This window comes from Hippichthys cyanospilos, chromosome 5, assembly GCF_059441005.1.
Source record: "Hippichthys cyanospilos isolate Australia breed blue-spotted pipefish chromosome 5, RoL_Hcya_1.0, whole genome shotgun sequence".
NCBI classification, from domain to species: domain Eukaryota; kingdom Metazoa; phylum Chordata; class Actinopteri; order Syngnathiformes; family Syngnathidae; genus Hippichthys; species Hippichthys cyanospilos.
Window position 1 is genome coordinate 17,710,394 of NC_142373.1, and position 17,257 is coordinate 17,727,650.

Sequence of the window (17,257 nt, forward strand, 5' to 3'; positions counted from 1 at the left end):
GAGAAATTAGTGCGCGTGACCTCCTTTTAGTGGCTGCACAACAGAGTGGTCGTTGCAAAGCACTCAGGCGTCCATCGACCGGCAGCCATTGATCCGACCGATGCCAATGACTCACTCCGTGCTCAGTATGCAAGTTACGCTCCACATATGTATGCATGCAAACGCCGCAAAAATGGGACGCGGTCTTTGCTGTACTGCTGGAAGTGAACCAGAAAGCAGCACAGAAATGAACCCCTAAAAGCTTCTTTCAATGGCCGGATAAGCCTACAATTAGCTGATTTCAACATGACAAAACAAAGGGTGTGTTAAGTTGTATCATACTCAACCCCTGAGGGAAATTTTGACCCAACTCGGGTTTTTTGATGTTTTTGATGTGTGATATCAAAGGATAATTGTCTTAGCCTGTACCGCCATAATGTAAAAGTCTTCAAAAGTCATAATACTCTAGTAATGACATTATAAATATTCCTACTATTAATAGACAGCGTATTTACTTTTGCTATTATCGCATTTTTACAAGTTTTGTATTTAAAGGTAGGTAGGTTCCCTCTACCTAACCCTAACCTAACCTAAAAATCAGTCCAAGTTGGGTGATAAACCCAGTCGAGAATAATCCCTCGTCACACAGGGGTTAATTTTTTGTCTATTTTGACCAATGGATGTCATAGACATATGAAGACCATTTTAAAGTGCACTAAAATACATGATGCATCCTGTAACTGTTACAGATTACAGTTTTATAGGATGAAAAGGAACGTGGTATATCTGAAACTACCTGTAAATATCAAACACACCTGTGTATAGGACACTGTCACGGCGGGGCATGGCGAGTTGACTGCGGGTGTGCGGGAGGATGGACCGGGGGGTGCGAGGGGCAAGGAAGCCAGGAGGGGATGTGCTCAAAAATACCGTTTTAATGAACAAAAGATGGCAGGAACAAAAACAGACAAAAACCCGGCAAAGTACAAAAGGAACGAGAGAACGCAAAACTAAACTTACGGGGAAGGGCAATCGATGAACCGAGGCTACTTACAAGACAACGCGAAACAGCTGGGAGAGACAAGAGGCAGGGGAACCTGATTGGGTGACACGCAAGGGCGAGGAACGCACAGGCGACAGGTGGACAAGATCAAACTAATGGACAGAGAGGCGAGGCAGACGAGGGGAAGAAACTATACAAACTAAATGGCTAAACAAACAACCCGAAATCTCTACAACAAAACCCATAGCAGAACGTAACTCAGGCAGAACGTGACAGGACACACCCTTAATTTTGGGGTCAAATTATGTTATTTTCTAAGTTACCATTTATAAGACACACCAACACTTTGGTAAGTATGCAAAAATTGTAGCAAAACAGAATAAATCTCATCTTCCTAAATTCTTCATATTTTCTTGTCTTCATATCCGTAAATTATATATTTGTTGCGGGTTAAGTGTGTTTCAGATTTCCCACATTGTGAGCGGCCAGTGAATACCTCGCCAATGTAAGGTTGAATGCATTCGTAGCGGTTGTTTTTTTTTTCTTTTACATAAAGATACATACATTTATGATTGCGTGTATATGCCAAAAAACTGCAATTAATAAACGAGTCAAATGGAATATCCTTCCGTGTTCTCTATCTGGTGCACACGGCCTTGTCACTCTTGATTGAACCAGCTGGAGATACCATAACCTTTACATGATCCTCTCTGTTCTAGTAGTATTCCTGTGTGTGAACGAGGATGGACTCGGACGGTGGTTCGGCCTGCTCGCTTCTTTCATTGAAAATAATGCCGTAACAATATCAGGCCTTAATTTTTGGGAGGAACCAAAAAAGTGTGTCTTACATTTTATTGCTTTAACTACTCGCTCGTCTGTTTTTATCCACTTTGAGTGAAAGCCATTCTGTTTCTCGCATTACCTCTCCAAAGATGAATTCATTCACTGACCTGTTTGGTTGAAAATAGTAATTTTTTAAGCCTATGTTTCTGTAATGCCGGCTATTTTTAGAAGAGCACCGAACGATTCCAGCGATTCAAAAAGCAACGAGGCATGCGGCCACTCCATAGCACACCAGACACCGCTCCCCAAACCCAAAGTATTCCACCGTTTATCTTTTTGCGGCACACACCGACAATAAGGTGGTCGTGACAGCTGTTAAATCTTGCCGCCAGGTTCTACTTATGGGCTTCAATCGCAGCAGAGGTTTCCATCAAGGGAGCTGCAGCTGGGCGCTCAAGGCTGCACAAGATCTCAGCGTCACTTTGGGTTTTAGGTGACATATATGATGCCAGACCCATTTATACCTGCTGGGGCCTGATTGTCACATTGAACAAAAGAAATCTGCACCTCTTGGCTCCGAATGCGGAGGCCCGCTTGTTCCTGTCTGATGAAAGCTGGCATCCCGTTAATTGCGATGTGTCAGTGCGGTGCACTGAAGAATGCAAATAGTAAAGGGCTTTCCAGACAAGTGACACTTACAATTAGTTAAGGAGATAATCGAAAGAAATGCGGGGTTTATACTGTGGCTGCAAGGGGTAGAGACGATGCTTTTATTTCATTATGAAAAAAAATTAAATCACCTTGGTTACAAAGGACATTTTCCAATGTCTTCAGATATTTATTAAATGGTTTTGACTTTCTACTTTTCTAGTTTGCTACAATAGAGGAAAAGGCACTTGTGTAGTAGTAACACATTCGAAATGACACAATCACATACTGATACACACAAACACACTTTGCTTTTTGGATATACTACAGAAATTTCAAATTGAAGATCGAGTAAAGTATTCGGGAAAAGTATATATAAAGCACAAATTATAACGTCTTGCAGCTTTTCAATTTGACCACAAGATGGCAGTATTTAGACGTTCCAGCCCAATGGTTTCTGGCATAAGAGGCTCTCGGCGAGGATAAGAAATATGGTATACAGTACTGTACAGTAATTCAAATGTCACATTAAGATAACGGACCACATTATGAAATAGTCGGAAATAGAAATACAATAGGAAAACATGTCTAAAAGCCTCGTAGCTAAATGCAATAATGGTTTTAGTTTAACAGATTGCTGCAACACAAAAACATTTTTGCTGGAAGTCAAAAACATGTTTTCAAGTCGTATTTTTTAACTGTATTGCTTTTGATAGTCTATCATTGTGGAGCAAATACTACAGTATAGCATTTCTAGTTTATACAACTGTTGTGGCTCATTAATGACTAGGAATAGGCTGAACATAGGTACCAATATTTGGCATTTTGATATCAGCATCTGCCTTTTAAAAAAATCTGCGGGCAAAAATACTGTTAACTTAAGGGAACTATTTATTCAAATTTATGGTTAACACTATAAGCGATTCTGTTGAGCATGGGAATATTCTGCACCTTTTTTTTCTTTGAAATTGTACTAAAAAATTAACACTTATGTATAAATTTTGGAGGACTTGATTTCTAGTGGAATACTAGCATGAGCTAAGTTGAAATATTTGTTCCAACTTTTTAAGGTATGATGACTGAACTTCTGTTGAAACAGAACAAATATATCAAAGTTGCTAAATCTTATTTAAAATCAACAATTTGCAAATCTAAAAAGACATTTTATCTAAGCGATGTCTTTTTTTTTTTGACAAATCACACCAATGATTTTCCTTTCATTGAAAATGTATATCAGCTCCAAATTTCAATTATCGGCCTCCTTGACGACTAATCATCATACATTTAAAAAGATGTGCCATGTAAGGTGACAAAAAAATATGATTGCGATTGCGTGAACACAAAACACACGGACATGAAAATGTACAGATCAACGAGGTTTTAATAATCATTATCACATTTATATACAGAGCAAGCAGACTTATTCAAATGACTCCCCGCCCCCTCAAAAAAAATCTTAAAATGCTCGTTCCTCCTTTTTTTTTCTTTTTTAACCTGCTGTGGTTGAAATAGCAATAACGATCACGTTCAAGGAATTTGCGTTGCTAAAGAAGCAAATACAATTAAAAAAAAAAGGCTTTACCTTCCAGTTAAGACAGCCGCTGTCATTAGAGGCTGGCGGCTTTCTCATTCTCCAATTTCCACTGCAGTGAATTGACATGGGTGTTGAGTAGTATAATTATGAACATTAATGAGTCACGGAAAACAAGACGTGATTGTCTGATCGATCCACTGTTGAAAATCACAGCTAGCGATGTCTCAAGCTTCTCAAATCCACTCTCTCTCCAAACAAGCTGTCCAACACTGTAAAATGATGAATTATTTCCTCTGTGCGTGCGTCTCCGAGTTAAATTTAGCTGCCACTTTAAAAGAAATATAATCACAAACAAGGCAGAACTAATTGAATTTTGATGTGTTTTGTGACAGGAGTGGATGTTACCGCCGTTTAATCTGCATCTCTTGGTTATCTGAAAATTTTTGCAACTGAACGTTAACCCAGGCGTGTCAACAAATCGCGCGTGAAAATCAACTGAAACAATGTTTACAAAAAAAACCCGCCAAAACTAGGGAATACAGCAGAATAAAGAAGCAGTGTCCACTTTATAGGGTCCTTTAAGAAAGCGTAAGAACTAAAATCACTTTAGACAAACTAAACTTTTACAAAAACGGCGCAACTATTAAGTTTGGTTTCAGTCTTTACAACAGTGACTGCTTGAGCAAGCAGCAACACTGAGGGGATGTTGGTGAAAATCACTATTTACACTCTCACACACACACACACTCGCATTCGCACTAGTTTTACAATCATGCACACGAGAAGTGTCCAGTTTCTTTAGTGGTATCACATGAACCAGTCACGCACAAAGAAGCAATCGTGTGGGAGAGTTCTAAGCAACGAGGATGCCCTTCCTCCACGCGACTTCCCACAGGAACTACGGTGAGCATTTTGTTCCAGAGGGAAGGGGAAAAAAAAAAAAAAAACGTGTTTATTTTGTGAGGATTTCCTTTGTAGATCCTAAGAAGGAAAAAAAAAAAAGTATCTTCACAAGGTTTGTCTAACCTCTAGTCTGTGAGCGCCTGCAGAAAGAGATATTACTTTCAATCATTCTGACAGGTGAGATGGCTAACATTGCACAAACTGGCATGATCTCAATGCCCAACGTTCTCTTGTTCTCGCGGAAGAGCATTTTCACCATAAATTTCTGGCATGGAAAGTTGACCAAGTAAACAATTTGTATTGAATAAATCATATTTGAATGAAGGAAGAAAGATTTTCCACAGATCTCACCTGACACGGTACATAACTAAGTTACAGCATTAGAACCCATTTATGGACTCAAGAAGTAAGGAATTTGTCTTAAAGGTCAAATCTGCTGTCTTTACCTTGAAGACTTTAGAATTCATCATCCGAGACGTGAGGTTTAGCTACGGCCATCTCCTCCTTACTGTTGGCGATCATCTTACATTTCTAGAGAGAAAGAGAAAGAAAAAGGAAAAATAAGTTCACGGCCGCCTGAAAGCATGGCGCATCAAACAGAAGCATCCTCTACCTCGGTCAGCTCCTTGATGGTGTGGATGTTTGCTTGCTGGGTGACCTTCCTTTTGGCTTCCTCAATGTGGTCCAGGTTCACAGATGGGGTCGGCGGCGCCAGACACGGAGGCGGCTTGTTTGTGATGGTGGGAAGAGGCGCGAGGGGGGGCATGGCCGCCAAGGCCCCCATGTTGGTCAAGGCGGCCGTCATGGTGGCCGCTGTCATACTTGCCATGGCGGCGCTCATTGTGATATTAGACATGTTGGGCATTCCTGGAATAGTGGGCAAGCCCATTGGACCCATGTTGGGCATATTGGGCATGCCCATGCCCATGGGGAGGGGTAACGGCAGCGGCAGGGAGAGCGGGCCGGGGGAGGGGGTGGGAAGGGGAAGCTGGAGGATGGCTTTCGGCCGCAGACACTCGGGGACGGGCACCCCCGCTTTGGCACACATGGCAGCTGCGTTGGCCTTGGCGATCTCCAGTAACTGGTCCTTATCTGGGAAATCATGAGAACAAATCACAAGCGCTCTTCTGTGTCGGTGGTTTTCAACCTTTTTTTCAATGGTGATATCAAACATTTTTTCAGCCGAGTAAACTCTAACGCAAACCGTTTATGAATGCCAAAAAAAAAAAAGTGCTGTGTTGCTCAGTTTTATTAAAATTTGGGATTATATTTGTAGTGGTATCTCTAGGAGCAATCCACACAATACATCATGCAACATTGCCTGTTTTATTTCTGGCTGGAAAATTATGTCACTAGTGACATTGCGCATCCATACAAAAATGAAACGTTTTGCAAAGTAGTCATTGTAATGAAAACTGTGCTGTTCCTGTCATGGCTTCAAAAAGCTTAAAAGAACATTTCCAGATACCTGCAAAAACTCTACTAGGAGAGCTCACGTAAGCCCTTAAGTGAAGCACTGTTCTACGTTGTCGCGAATGCGGTGTAAGCGTGTGAAATGTTTTACCCAGGTCAGTGAGCCTTGGAGGGGACTTGCTGGCGCTGCGGCGTGTCCGCGAGCCGGAACGGCGCTGCTTGCGGAGAATCAGAACAGGAGAGTGGCTGGGCTCTCTTTTCCACCTATCCCTTCTATCGAACGAGCGACTGCGAAACACCGGACGCTTCCCCCGACCTCTGGATCTTGACCTGCGCCTTCGGTCAGATGAACGAGACCTGGATCTCCGACCCCTATCTCCTGACCTAGACCTTCTCTTGCGACCGGCAGATCGGCTCCGAGACCGCTTGTTTCTGTCGGCTGACTTGGATCTTTTCCTCCCCCTGGTGTTGGGCGAGCGGGAGCGTCTCTTGCGGGCCGGAGAGCGGGACTTGGATCGGCGTGCCCTGGTACGAGATTTGGAACGAGATCGCTTGCGCCGCGTGGAGGAACGTGAAGGGCTGGATCTTCTGCGCCGGCCAGGACTCCGAGATTTTGAGCGCCGCCTCTTTTTCTCGACTGGCGAGACAGATTCTCTCTTACGCACAGGAGACTTTGACCTGAAGACAACGATGAGGACGATTTCAGTGATTGGGATCTATTCTGAAACATTATAGTGCAATACACTTTAATATAACTTCAAACCCACTTAACATTACCCTGAAAAATAAATGGCTAACAGATGCATGGTATGTTTTTTTCCCCCAGTCAGTAGAGCAAAAACATACGAGGATGGTCCTTGAGCTTTAACATAACCACCTAATTTAGCTCCTCACCTGCATGCCAAAATCTTCACATCTTTACATATGTATAATTATAAACAATTTACTAGAGAACTGTAAACAGGCACGGTTCACGAGTCACCAAAAATTTTTTGGTGTTGCTTGCGTTCACAAAGCACAAACCTCTTTCGGGGTGAAGCTGAACGGGACGGCCCCCTGTGATGCGCGGGTGAAGGGGAACACTCTTTGCTCTGCCTTCCTGGAGATGCTAAATGCAAGGGGCTTTCCAGGGACTTTTCTGTTGTGTTTACTTGGGGTGAAGAAGCTTCTGTTTTTTCATCCAAGCCATCAGGACATCCAGATTCCTCTGGTCCAGCGACAGGAGCCAGTGGTCCAGCGACAGGGGCCACCGGTCCGGCCACAGGGGCCACCGGTCCGGCCACAGGGGCCACCGGTCCGGTCAGAGGGGCCACCGGTCCGGCCACAGGGGTCACCGGTCCGGCCAGAGGGGCCACCGGTCCGGCCACAGGGGTCACCGGTCCGGCCAGAGGGGCCACCGGTCCGGCCACAGGGGCCACCGGTCCGGCCAGAGGGGCCACCGGTCCGGCCAGAGGGGCCACCGGTCCGGCCACAGGGGCCACCGGTCCGGCCACAGGGGCCACCGGTCCGGCCACAGGGGCCACCGGTCCGGCCACAGGGGCCACCGGTCCGGCGAAAGGGGCAACGGGTCCGGCGACAGGGGCAACGGGTCCGGCGACAGGGGCAACGGGTCCGGCGACAGGGGCAACGGGTCCGGCGACAGGGGCCACCGGTCCGGCGACAGGGGCCGCCGGTCCGGCAACAGGGACCGCCGGTCCGGCGACAGGGACCGCCGGTCCGACGACAGGGACCGCCGGTTGCACGACAGGGACCACTGGTTGTGCGACAGGGACCGCTGGTTGCGCGACAGGGATCGCTGGTTGCGTGACAGGGACCGCTGGTTCAGCAACAAGGACCGCTGGTTCAGGGACCGCTGGTTCAGCGACAGGGACCACTGGTTCAGCGACAGGGATCACTGGTTCAGCGACAGGTTTCTCTGGTCCAGTGACAAGGTCCTCTGGCCCAGCAAAAGGTTGCTCTGGTACGATGACGGGTTCCTCTGGTCCAGCGATGGGTTGCTCTGGTCCAGCGACGGGTTGCTCTGGTCCAGCGACGGGTCGCTCTGGTCCAGCGACAGGTCGCTCTGGTCCAGCGACAAGTCGCTCTGGTCCAGCGACAAGTCGCTCTGGTCCAGCGACAAGTCGCTCTGGTCCAGCGACAAGTTGCTCTGGTCCAGCGACAAGTTGCTCTGGACCAGCGACAAGTTGCTCTGGACCAGCGACAAGTTGCTCTGGACCAGCGACAAGTTGCTCTGGACCAGAGACAAGTTGCTCTGGACCAGCGACAAGTTGCTCTGGTCCAGCGACATGTTCTTGGGGAACAGACGCGGTCTCTGAAACATACTGTTGGAGGCAGATGCTAGTCTCCTCTGTTGGTTCTTTTTGTTCTACTTCATGGATGGCATCAAGCGTTTCAGGCTGCTCCTGAACTTCATCCACAGAGGCAACAGCTGGAAAACTGGAAGCAACCAGCGAGGTCACAGGCTTCCAGCCACCTGTAATATAGAAAAGGCATTTAAAAATAAGTCACCTAAAACATATAAATCTCCAAAGTAGGGCTGAACAATTAGTCAAAATCAACATTGCAATGTTGTTGAATTCAATTTTCAACTCACATGGGCTGCAATAATTGTGTGAGCACATATTAGTTGTGCATAAATCGGGGGTGACTCGCATAAAGATGCAAACTGCTGGAGAATTTAAAGGTTTGCATGAGAACAGCTAGCTCGAAAGCAGCTACACTAACCAGGGCTAGTTTACAGTTTTATTTCTCCCTTCACTCACCCTCATCCTCTCTCATTACCTTACCGCCAATATCCACCTTGAAGCTTGTTGGGGGCAGGGGTTTCAAACAATTATTCAATAGCATAGTCGAGACATTTCCAAAACTTGATAGCGATAGCCCTATTCGACATGTTTGCTTGTCATTATTTTTCACGCAACATGAAAAATTAGTATGAAAACTGATGGACTCAAATAAATAAAGGACTCGTCTCACCTGCTGTGGGAACTGTTTCAGCTTCTGCTGTCGCAGCTTCCGGGGAGGCCATCTTTTCTTTGGATGCTTGCTCCTCCGCCTGGGGAGAAGAGGTCGTCTTCTCCTCAAGAGGGGGTGAGGCGGATCTGGCATGGGATGACCTATCAGACGGCCTATCACTTGACTCAGATCTGGATCTGGACTTGGATCTGCGCAAGCCAACAGAGACAGATTTTGACTTTGACCTTCTGACGGAGATCCTCGGCGATTTGGACTTCTTTCTGCTCGGCAACGATGACCGTGACTTAGACCTGGGCCTTCTAGGCAACGAGCGGGATTTTGAGCGTTTGCTAGACCGCGGCGGGGACCGCTTTCTCCTGGCGGGCGAACGAGAACGCCTTCTGACCGGAGACCTGGATTTGGAGCGCCAGCGAGAAACAGGAGTTCGGGATTTGGTCCGTTTGCGGGGGCTTCTTGTTCGAGAGCGCCGCAGACGTTTGTAGGTGATGGAGCGTGATCGGGTCCGCCTGCTCCTACGGGCGGATCTGGAGCGTGAGCGGCGTGCCCTGGGAGGAGGCGACCTCCTACGCCGTGACAAAGAACGGCTCCTTGAGCGCCTGCCGCCCATACGTCTAGCTAAGGAACGTGACCTGGAGCGGCGGTAAGGGCGCCTGGATCTGGAACGCCTGGCCCTGGCCAAAGAGCGGGACCGTGAGCGTCGACTGTGAGCGCCGCCACGTCTGGGCGACCGTGTCCGGGAGCGCCTTAAGCGCCCTCGTGAGCGGGACTTTGATCTTCGGCTTCTTCTTGGAGACCGAGTTAAAGAGCGTGATCTTCGCCTGCTGCGCCGCGGCGATCTCGAAGGTCTTCTTTTTGATGACAGTGGGGTTCGGCGTCGCCTCGGGGACAAAGACGGACTTCGGCGGCGTTTCGGGGACTTGGACCTCCGCGGAGACCGTAACGACTTCCTCCTGGGCGTTCGTGAGCGAGAAGTGGACCATGACCGACGGCGGGCTCTCTTGGGAGACTTGGCGCGTGGGGACGCCGACTTCTTCCGAGGTTTAGGAGACCGAGAGCGAGAGATGGACCGCGAGAGCTGCCGATTTTTTAGCCGAGTGGGAGATTGCTTGTCCTTAGAGGCTGATCTTGAATGAATTTCTGGTGTTTCTTCCACTGCCGCTACGGGTTGATCATCATTCTGCTGCTTCGGGGGACTCTGTGATGGCGACCGACTTCGCGTCGGCTCAAACTGCTTAGGCTCTGGGCCCATAATAGGGAGAGGAGATGCTGTTCTGGGTGAATCAGACTCTTTGACGGTTGCTTGCTGCATTAAATTGGATTCCTCTTTCTGTATTGGCTCCTCTCGAGTTGCACTACCTTCTTGTTTAGGAATAATATCAGGAAGTTCATTGGCATGGCTCAAAGAACCATCTCCAAGACTGGCTTCTTCCTTAACCTGAACTTTTTCTGTCTGTGTAACCTCATCCAAGCTAGGCAATGGGGACTTTATATCCTGATCGGTTCCATTGGTTTGACTATCGTTGGTGGTCTTCTCTTCCCCTTGTGAGACATCCATTTCTGATATGCCCTCTTTTTTCTCTTCAAGTGGTTCAGGACTCAGTAGACTGGGAACATCTTTGTCATCCCCTTTGTTGTTTTGTGTTGACATTAGAGACACTGGCTCATGCTCGCTCGGTGCCACCGCCAAAGAAGATTTTCCATCACCTGCCCCTGTACGCCCATCCATTTCAGATTCAGAACCTGAGCCGGAGCTGCTATCAGATGAGGAGCGAGATTGAGATTTCTTTTCATCCTTCTTCTTCTTCTTTTTCTTCTTCTTAGCAGCATGTCTTTTGTGTTTTTTAGATTTTGCATCTCCCTCCTTGTCCACACAATCTGACAAGACAATTAATGAGCTTTTTTTTATTCTATTTTTCGTGTATTGTTTATTTTGCATTTGAAAAAAAAAACAACAAAAAAGTTAAAAAAAAAATCTATCCTCCTCACAAGTGCCCTACCTGATTTGCTCTCTTCCTTCTTGTCAGAATGATCCCCTACTTTTGCAGCCAACCTTGCACTGCAAAAACAAAGGTGAAGACGGTGAAGAGTTGATCCCCGCATACTTGCAGTTTTGCACCGGTGGACTATATATACATACATTAACAGTTCCTTTGAGTCAACAATTTTAATTCATCTTTTACTGGGTGCCAGATGAAGATTTGTCGGATTTAGCTATAATTGTAGTTTCAAATGTATTATAAACTTGAACTGCACATTAACTTTGCAACAGCACATCAATTGCACCCCCCCCCCCCCCCCCCCCCCCCCCCATCCTTGTTTGTTTAAGCAGACGCCACAACCAGCATTTAATTGATGCAGGGCAAACTGGTGGCATCCACAATGGGACTAGAAATACAACACATTCTGACCTGGCTCTAGTAGTCCGAACAGGTTTTCGAGGAGTTGTCTCTGCCTCAGAGTCAGCACCAGAATCTGAGCTGCTTTCCTTGTCACCCTTCCTCTTCTTTTTCTTCTTCTTATTCTTGTGCTTTTTGTGCTTCTTGTTTTTCTTATGGGGCTGCTCAGTCCCGTCCGTGCAATTCACTTCATCTTTTTCCGTTGTCTCATTCTCACCTGAACGTGACAACCACATTTTGACATTATGTGAAGCATATTTACACTGCGTCATTTTATGACCAACGGTGGAACAGGTCATGGGGTAATTTTAATACCCTTATCATCACTCACCAGCTGGGACTTCCACTGCACACTCCATTTGATCTGTTGCAGGTGCCGTTGTAAAGGGTTCGTTTATAACAGGAGGGTATGGTCACTGGTAAAGAATCAACATATTAATCACTGAGGGTTTTGTCAAATACTTTCAGCCTTATAAACAAATGAAAAAGGTAATTCCTTTGCAGGACCCAACTTTCCATCTATAGATCTACACATATTTCAAGGGATGAATCAAAGCATAGTCGGTTTTAAGCATTTTATAACTGAAAATCCACTATCATCAAAGAAGAGTGTATAGCCTTGAATCAACTTTTGCAAATATTCACATTTAGTTTAAATAAGTTAAAAATAAAATTAAACAACGTGGAATTAACCACAATAATTAATGCCAATCTGACATTCGCCACTTTAAGATGAGGGCAACCCTGCTATTGCTCCAAGACGTAGGCTATACAAAATGTATCTGTCATGTCACAGTGGTAATGCCTGGATAGTACTTAAGATGTTAGTATAATTTAAATCACTTAAGAAAAAAACCTACAAAATTATGCAACTCCAGAAAATCCCTGTGGTCGAAGTAGTACTCCAACATTGGGATGTTATAAAACATACTTATGAATATTACCCACCAATTTTCTGAGCCGCTTATCCGGTTTATGCAAAACACGACTTTTACCATAAGAAGACCTCGTAATTATACTCTTGCAATATTGCATTTTCGACTTAAGAAACATAGATTTTGTCTCATACAAGATCCATTACAAAAACGAAACGACATCGGTTTCCCTCAGACGAACGCGACAAGTTAACGTAGCCGCGCTGCCAGCCGACTACGACGTGTTGTTTGCACGCTCATTTTTTGACATTCACCAGTCATATCTGAACAAATTTGATTATTTAGGAGTGATAACATTTGTACATTCCGTGAAACGTTTCTTAGGAAAATGAGAGAATCAAACAAAGTTCACGAAAGCAACTCAGTTCGCAAGTTACTAATCGCCAGCGGGCCTGCGTGTCTGTAAGCTAGCTTTAACATCCATTCAAAATAAATGGGGGTCACGCGACTACCTTAAAAAATAAATATATGTAGAAACATTTCATTCCGAATAAAACAGGGATGTTTTGCTTTAATGCCTTATAACGCAGAAGTGACAATAAAATAAACACGATGCTAAAGGACTGCGGCCTCCAATGGCCATTCACAACCTCATCGTCTTGCTAATAGAGCTAGCATGGTTAGCATGCTAGTAGTTATTTAACAACCAAGCGCTGTCCGTTTTCGCTGATAGCTACTGCTCGTTTCAACAAAGCAAGTTGTTTAACTCATCTCATTTCCCGATATTTTGTGGCGCATAATTACCCCGTGTAAGTTCAGAGGCACTAGCGGGACAGTAGACTGTTTTTCAAGCACTGCGGTCGTAGTTTCCAAAACGTGCGAAGCAGAACAATCGCGCACCGACAACGTTGGTTAGCTAACCCTTCCACCATGACAGGATGGTATCCCGGCATGCAATGCTGCGCGCGTTGAGTTTGCAGCGTCACAGTTACCAGGGTAACTTCCTGGTGGGATGGATGGATGGATGGATGGATGGATGGATGGATGGATGGATGGATAGATAGATAGATAGATAGATAGATAGATAGATAGATAGATAGATAGATAGATAGATAGATAGATAGATAGATAGATAGATAGATAGATAGATAGATAGATTTGTTACACATTACAGTTCCAAAAATGCATAGTAATAGTTCAGAGAAAGTCCGGGCGCATATTGCTTCAAAACAAGAAAGTGATTGAGGTGATGAGCGGTTACGGATTTGGGTCTGAGGGGAAAAACACTACATTACCCATAAGCCCGGTGGAGGAGGGGCTAACTTGAACTAGGAAGTGCGTTTGTTTTTGTCTGAGATGAGAAGTAAGAACCATTTAAATCGCAACACTTTTCCGTATATATTTTTTTTCGTCCCCGAAACTCTACAACGCAAAACCTAATGGACGCTTCTAAACGACCAAACCGTACATATTGTCAGCTAAATCACATGTAATTCCCTCTGTCCACTAAACGGCGCTCAAAGTTAAAAACGTTAACTGTTGGATGGTAGTTTCTGATACATCGGACGTTTCAGAAACATTTTTTTCATCGCGCAGTGCTCCAAACATTCACTCGTTGCTGAAGCATGAAGCGGTTTCATATCAATTTGGACGATTCTGCCTTTACCAAAGAGAGAACACCGGTAAGCGATTACATCAGCATGTTCGTCTATATTTATGTTAACAATCATTTTAGTCACTCGTGTGTTTGTTTGTTTTTAGCCCAAAAAACTATTTCAACCATCAGCAACTGCGGGACAGAGCAAAACAATTTCAAGTGCATCCCCAGCAAAGGAGGGCCAGTCTTTGTCCTACGCACAATATATCATCAAAGCTCAAGTTTCTGCACCCCCTCAAGATGATGGATCCTCTGAAAACCCCAAATCTGAAAGTGGTGGCGCTCCCTCTGTTGTCAGTGTGAGACAAAGCGAGCTTGGCGCAGCAGCACCCAGGGAAGGAACGACTGGAGGTGATGAGAAGACAAAGAGCGAGGACTCTCATGGGTCTGGTCGTGACCACAGAGACATAAAGTGCCCGAATCTCGTTGTGAAACCCGCCGGGTCCGGCAGCAGCATCATTGTCAGTCCCAGACAGGTATGCATAAAGGGAAATCACACCCACATCTGCAAAACCTTTTTTCATATTAAAAGTAGTTTCCTGATGTGTGTCAAGTTTTCATCAACATACTCAAAAACAATGAATCCCGTACACTTAACTGTATGTATGTGCCAAACATGAACAAACATAAATTCCCTCTTACAGTCAAAGTATTACCGCTTATAAGAAGCTAATGCAATTCAGTGCAGAAAACAAAACACAATGCAGGTCTGCTTACCTTTTGGCTTTGATATGACAGCAAAGGTGTCACACCTGATGGGGATTATCTTCATGAGCTTCAGGTAGCCGATATTCCAAAGTAAAAAAAAATGTGCAGGTGGTTATTTTGTAGATTAGCTGTGTGTAGTGCAAAACAACAAAAATGACTTGATTATTCACTTGAATTCTCACTACACACATTTATCTAAAAGTATTGTAATTAATGTTTTTTTATGATTACAGAGGGGAAATCCCATTTTGAAGTTTGTGAGGAGTGTCCCATGGGAGTTTGGAGAAGTCGTGCCAGATTATGTTTTGGGCCAGACAACTTGTGCGCTTTTTCTCAGGTAGATGTTTGCACAATGTAGATAGTATTGTAAAATACCCACGATATAGTTGATTGTCACTTTTTTTTTTTACATCAACTAGTCTGAGATATCACAATCTGAATCCAAACTATATCCATGACCGACTTAAGCAGCTTGGACAGAGTTTCACCCTTCGTGTTTTACTCGTTCAAGTGGATGTGGTGAGTATGAAATATCTGGTGATATTTAGCTTGTCAAATTTGAAAAAACTGTAAATAAGGACCTGAGATTGAATGTATGGAGTCTGGAAATGTGTAAAAATATGTCGTTGAGATTGAATGAGTTCATCTTGAACCAATTCTCAAATTGGAATGAATAGGACAAAATACACAGTGGAACTATCGGTGAAAACAAATTGAAATTATGCCTTAATCACTTTTTTGGGGGGGACGGGGGGCTGAGTAGATTTTATATTCACTCTAATTGTGACACGCCATATATTATTGGGGTATTCCTTACAGAAAGACCCCCATCATGCTTTGAAGGAGCTGGCTCGCATCTGCATCATGGCGGACTGCACTCTTATTTTGGCATGGAGGCAAGTCATGTGACTGATATAAGCAATACTCTGCTAACGTGAATGATGCAAACATTTCTCTGCTAACGTTATTGCAACATAACCTCAACACTGAACATCAGAATTAGGTAGATAAAACAAATCACTTTCTTAATAAAAGCTACGATGAAAAATAAACATTAGCTTGCATCATTTTTAAAAGTGCCCAAATGAAACTTCACATTTTATTATTATATGCAATTCAATATTATTTAATTTATTCATTTATTTATTGATGAACTGGCAGCCCAGAGGAGGCGGGACGTTATCTGGAAACTTACAAGTCATATGAGAAGAAACCAGTAGATCTTCTGAAGGAGCAAGTCGAAAGAAACTATTTATCAAAGGTAATGTTGGAATTAAGCTTTAGTAGAGTGTCACAAAAAATACAATTTTTTAAGGTGACAGACTGCCTGACCACTGTCAAGTCCATAAACAAGACGGATGCTATGACGTTATTGTCAACCTTCTCTGTGAGTGCCTCTTATTCTTTGTCACTGTAATTGAAGTCTTCACTTTTGCCCACGAGTAATTATTTTGATTTCTTTTGTCATATTGCAGTCTTTGGAAGGGATCACCAATGCATCGAAAGAAGACCTAGTTCTCTGTCCAGGACTTGGGCCACAAAAAGTGAGGGGAAATTACACATCTGTAAAGTAAACCAAAATACAATGTGTATTTGAATAGCGTGTCGACATTTTGTGTTTGCAGGCAAGACGTCTTTATGATGTGCTTCATAAACCTTTCTTAAAATCCAGGACAAAGTGAGACAATCGAGGATGCAGAATCTCCAGTGTGTGGGATCACAAGATTGCATGAACATTTTTAAAGTTTTACCAGTCAATATGTGTAATACTTGGCCACATGGTGCTGTTCATGAATTAATAAATAATTCCATGTGATAAAAATTAATGGTGCGTTTTGTTAAAGAGGATGCATAATTATTTTAAAATGTATCTGAAGCTATGACTCTAAGTACAAAGGTATCCGAGTAAGAGAACTTCATTTACTTAGTTACATACTTATCTGCACTGTACATGCAGATCTGGTACATAAACATCCACTTTTACAAAGACAAGGAAGACAAAAATATGTGCTATTAATAAAATTGGGTAAAATATAATTAAATGTTGACAAGGGGTAACGTTGTGATAATGTTTAGTTTCCATCATTTTGAACGAGGCATGCATACACGGTTCAACTTGTAACGTCACATCACCAAACCCAGAAAACAGGAAGTGACAAAATGGCGGCCACAGAAATGAATAAAGTTTTTTTTTCTGAATTGATATTTCGCAAATGTAATATTAATCAAAATACCGGGTGCTGCCAGAAGTCCATTTGTCATTACCAGTAAATATTTGGTGTAAATTCATAGAGTAAAATTGGTTAAACATTTCAGAAAATCGTATGGATGGGAGTAAATCAAGACGGTCATTGAACGCATCAAGCATGACGTCAAAGCAGG

General features: G+C 44.2%; 2 protein-coding genes across 4 annotated transcripts; one reads left to right on the plus strand and one right to left on the minus strand.

Annotated features, from left to right (window-relative positions):
* Positions 1 to 3,776: 3,776 nt before the first annotated feature.
* Positions 3,777 to 13,448, minus strand: sona (SON DNA and RNA binding protein a). Of its 2 annotated transcripts, none has more exons than XM_088415698.1 (10): positions 13,315 to 13,448; positions 11,967 to 12,051; positions 11,648 to 11,852; positions 11,237 to 11,295; positions 9,240 to 11,114; positions 7,287 to 8,736; positions 6,415 to 6,941; positions 5,464 to 5,942; positions 5,297 to 5,381; positions 3,777 to 4,928 (listed from the first exon to the last, which is right to left on the minus strand). In XM_088415698.1, the coding sequence occupies exons 2-9, from the start codon at positions 11,992 to 11,994 to the stop codon at positions 5,307 to 5,309; spliced, it is 4,698 nt and encodes a 1,565-aa protein (XP_088271824.1). In that variant the 5' UTR covers positions 11,995 to 12,051; positions 13,315 to 13,448; the 3' UTR covers positions 3,777 to 4,928; positions 5,297 to 5,306. The 2 variants fall into 2 exon arrangements, with proteins under 2 accessions (XP_088271824.1, XP_088271825.1); XM_088415699.1 differs by having other exon boundaries at positions 3,777 to 4,990.
* A 369-nt stretch (positions 13,449 to 13,817) lies between these two features.
* On the plus strand, positions 13,818 to 16,698 carry ercc1 (excision repair cross-complementation group 1). 2 transcript variants are annotated; one of them, XM_088415408.1, is made up of 9 exons: positions 13,819 to 14,192; positions 14,272 to 14,643; positions 15,109 to 15,212; positions 15,295 to 15,394; positions 15,695 to 15,771; positions 16,037 to 16,136; positions 16,191 to 16,262; positions 16,351 to 16,419; positions 16,501 to 16,697. In XM_088415408.1, exons 1-9 carry the CDS (start codon positions 14,136 to 14,138, stop codon positions 16,555 to 16,557), a joined length of 1,008 nt encoding a protein of 335 aa, XP_088271534.1. In that variant the 5' UTR covers positions 13,819 to 14,135; the 3' UTR covers positions 16,558 to 16,697. The 2 variants fall into 2 exon arrangements, with proteins under 2 accessions (XP_088271533.1, XP_088271534.1); XM_088415407.1 differs by having other exon boundaries at positions 13,818 to 14,192; positions 16,037 to 16,262; positions 16,501 to 16,698.
* The last annotated feature ends 559 nt before the right edge of the window (positions 16,699 to 17,257 follow it).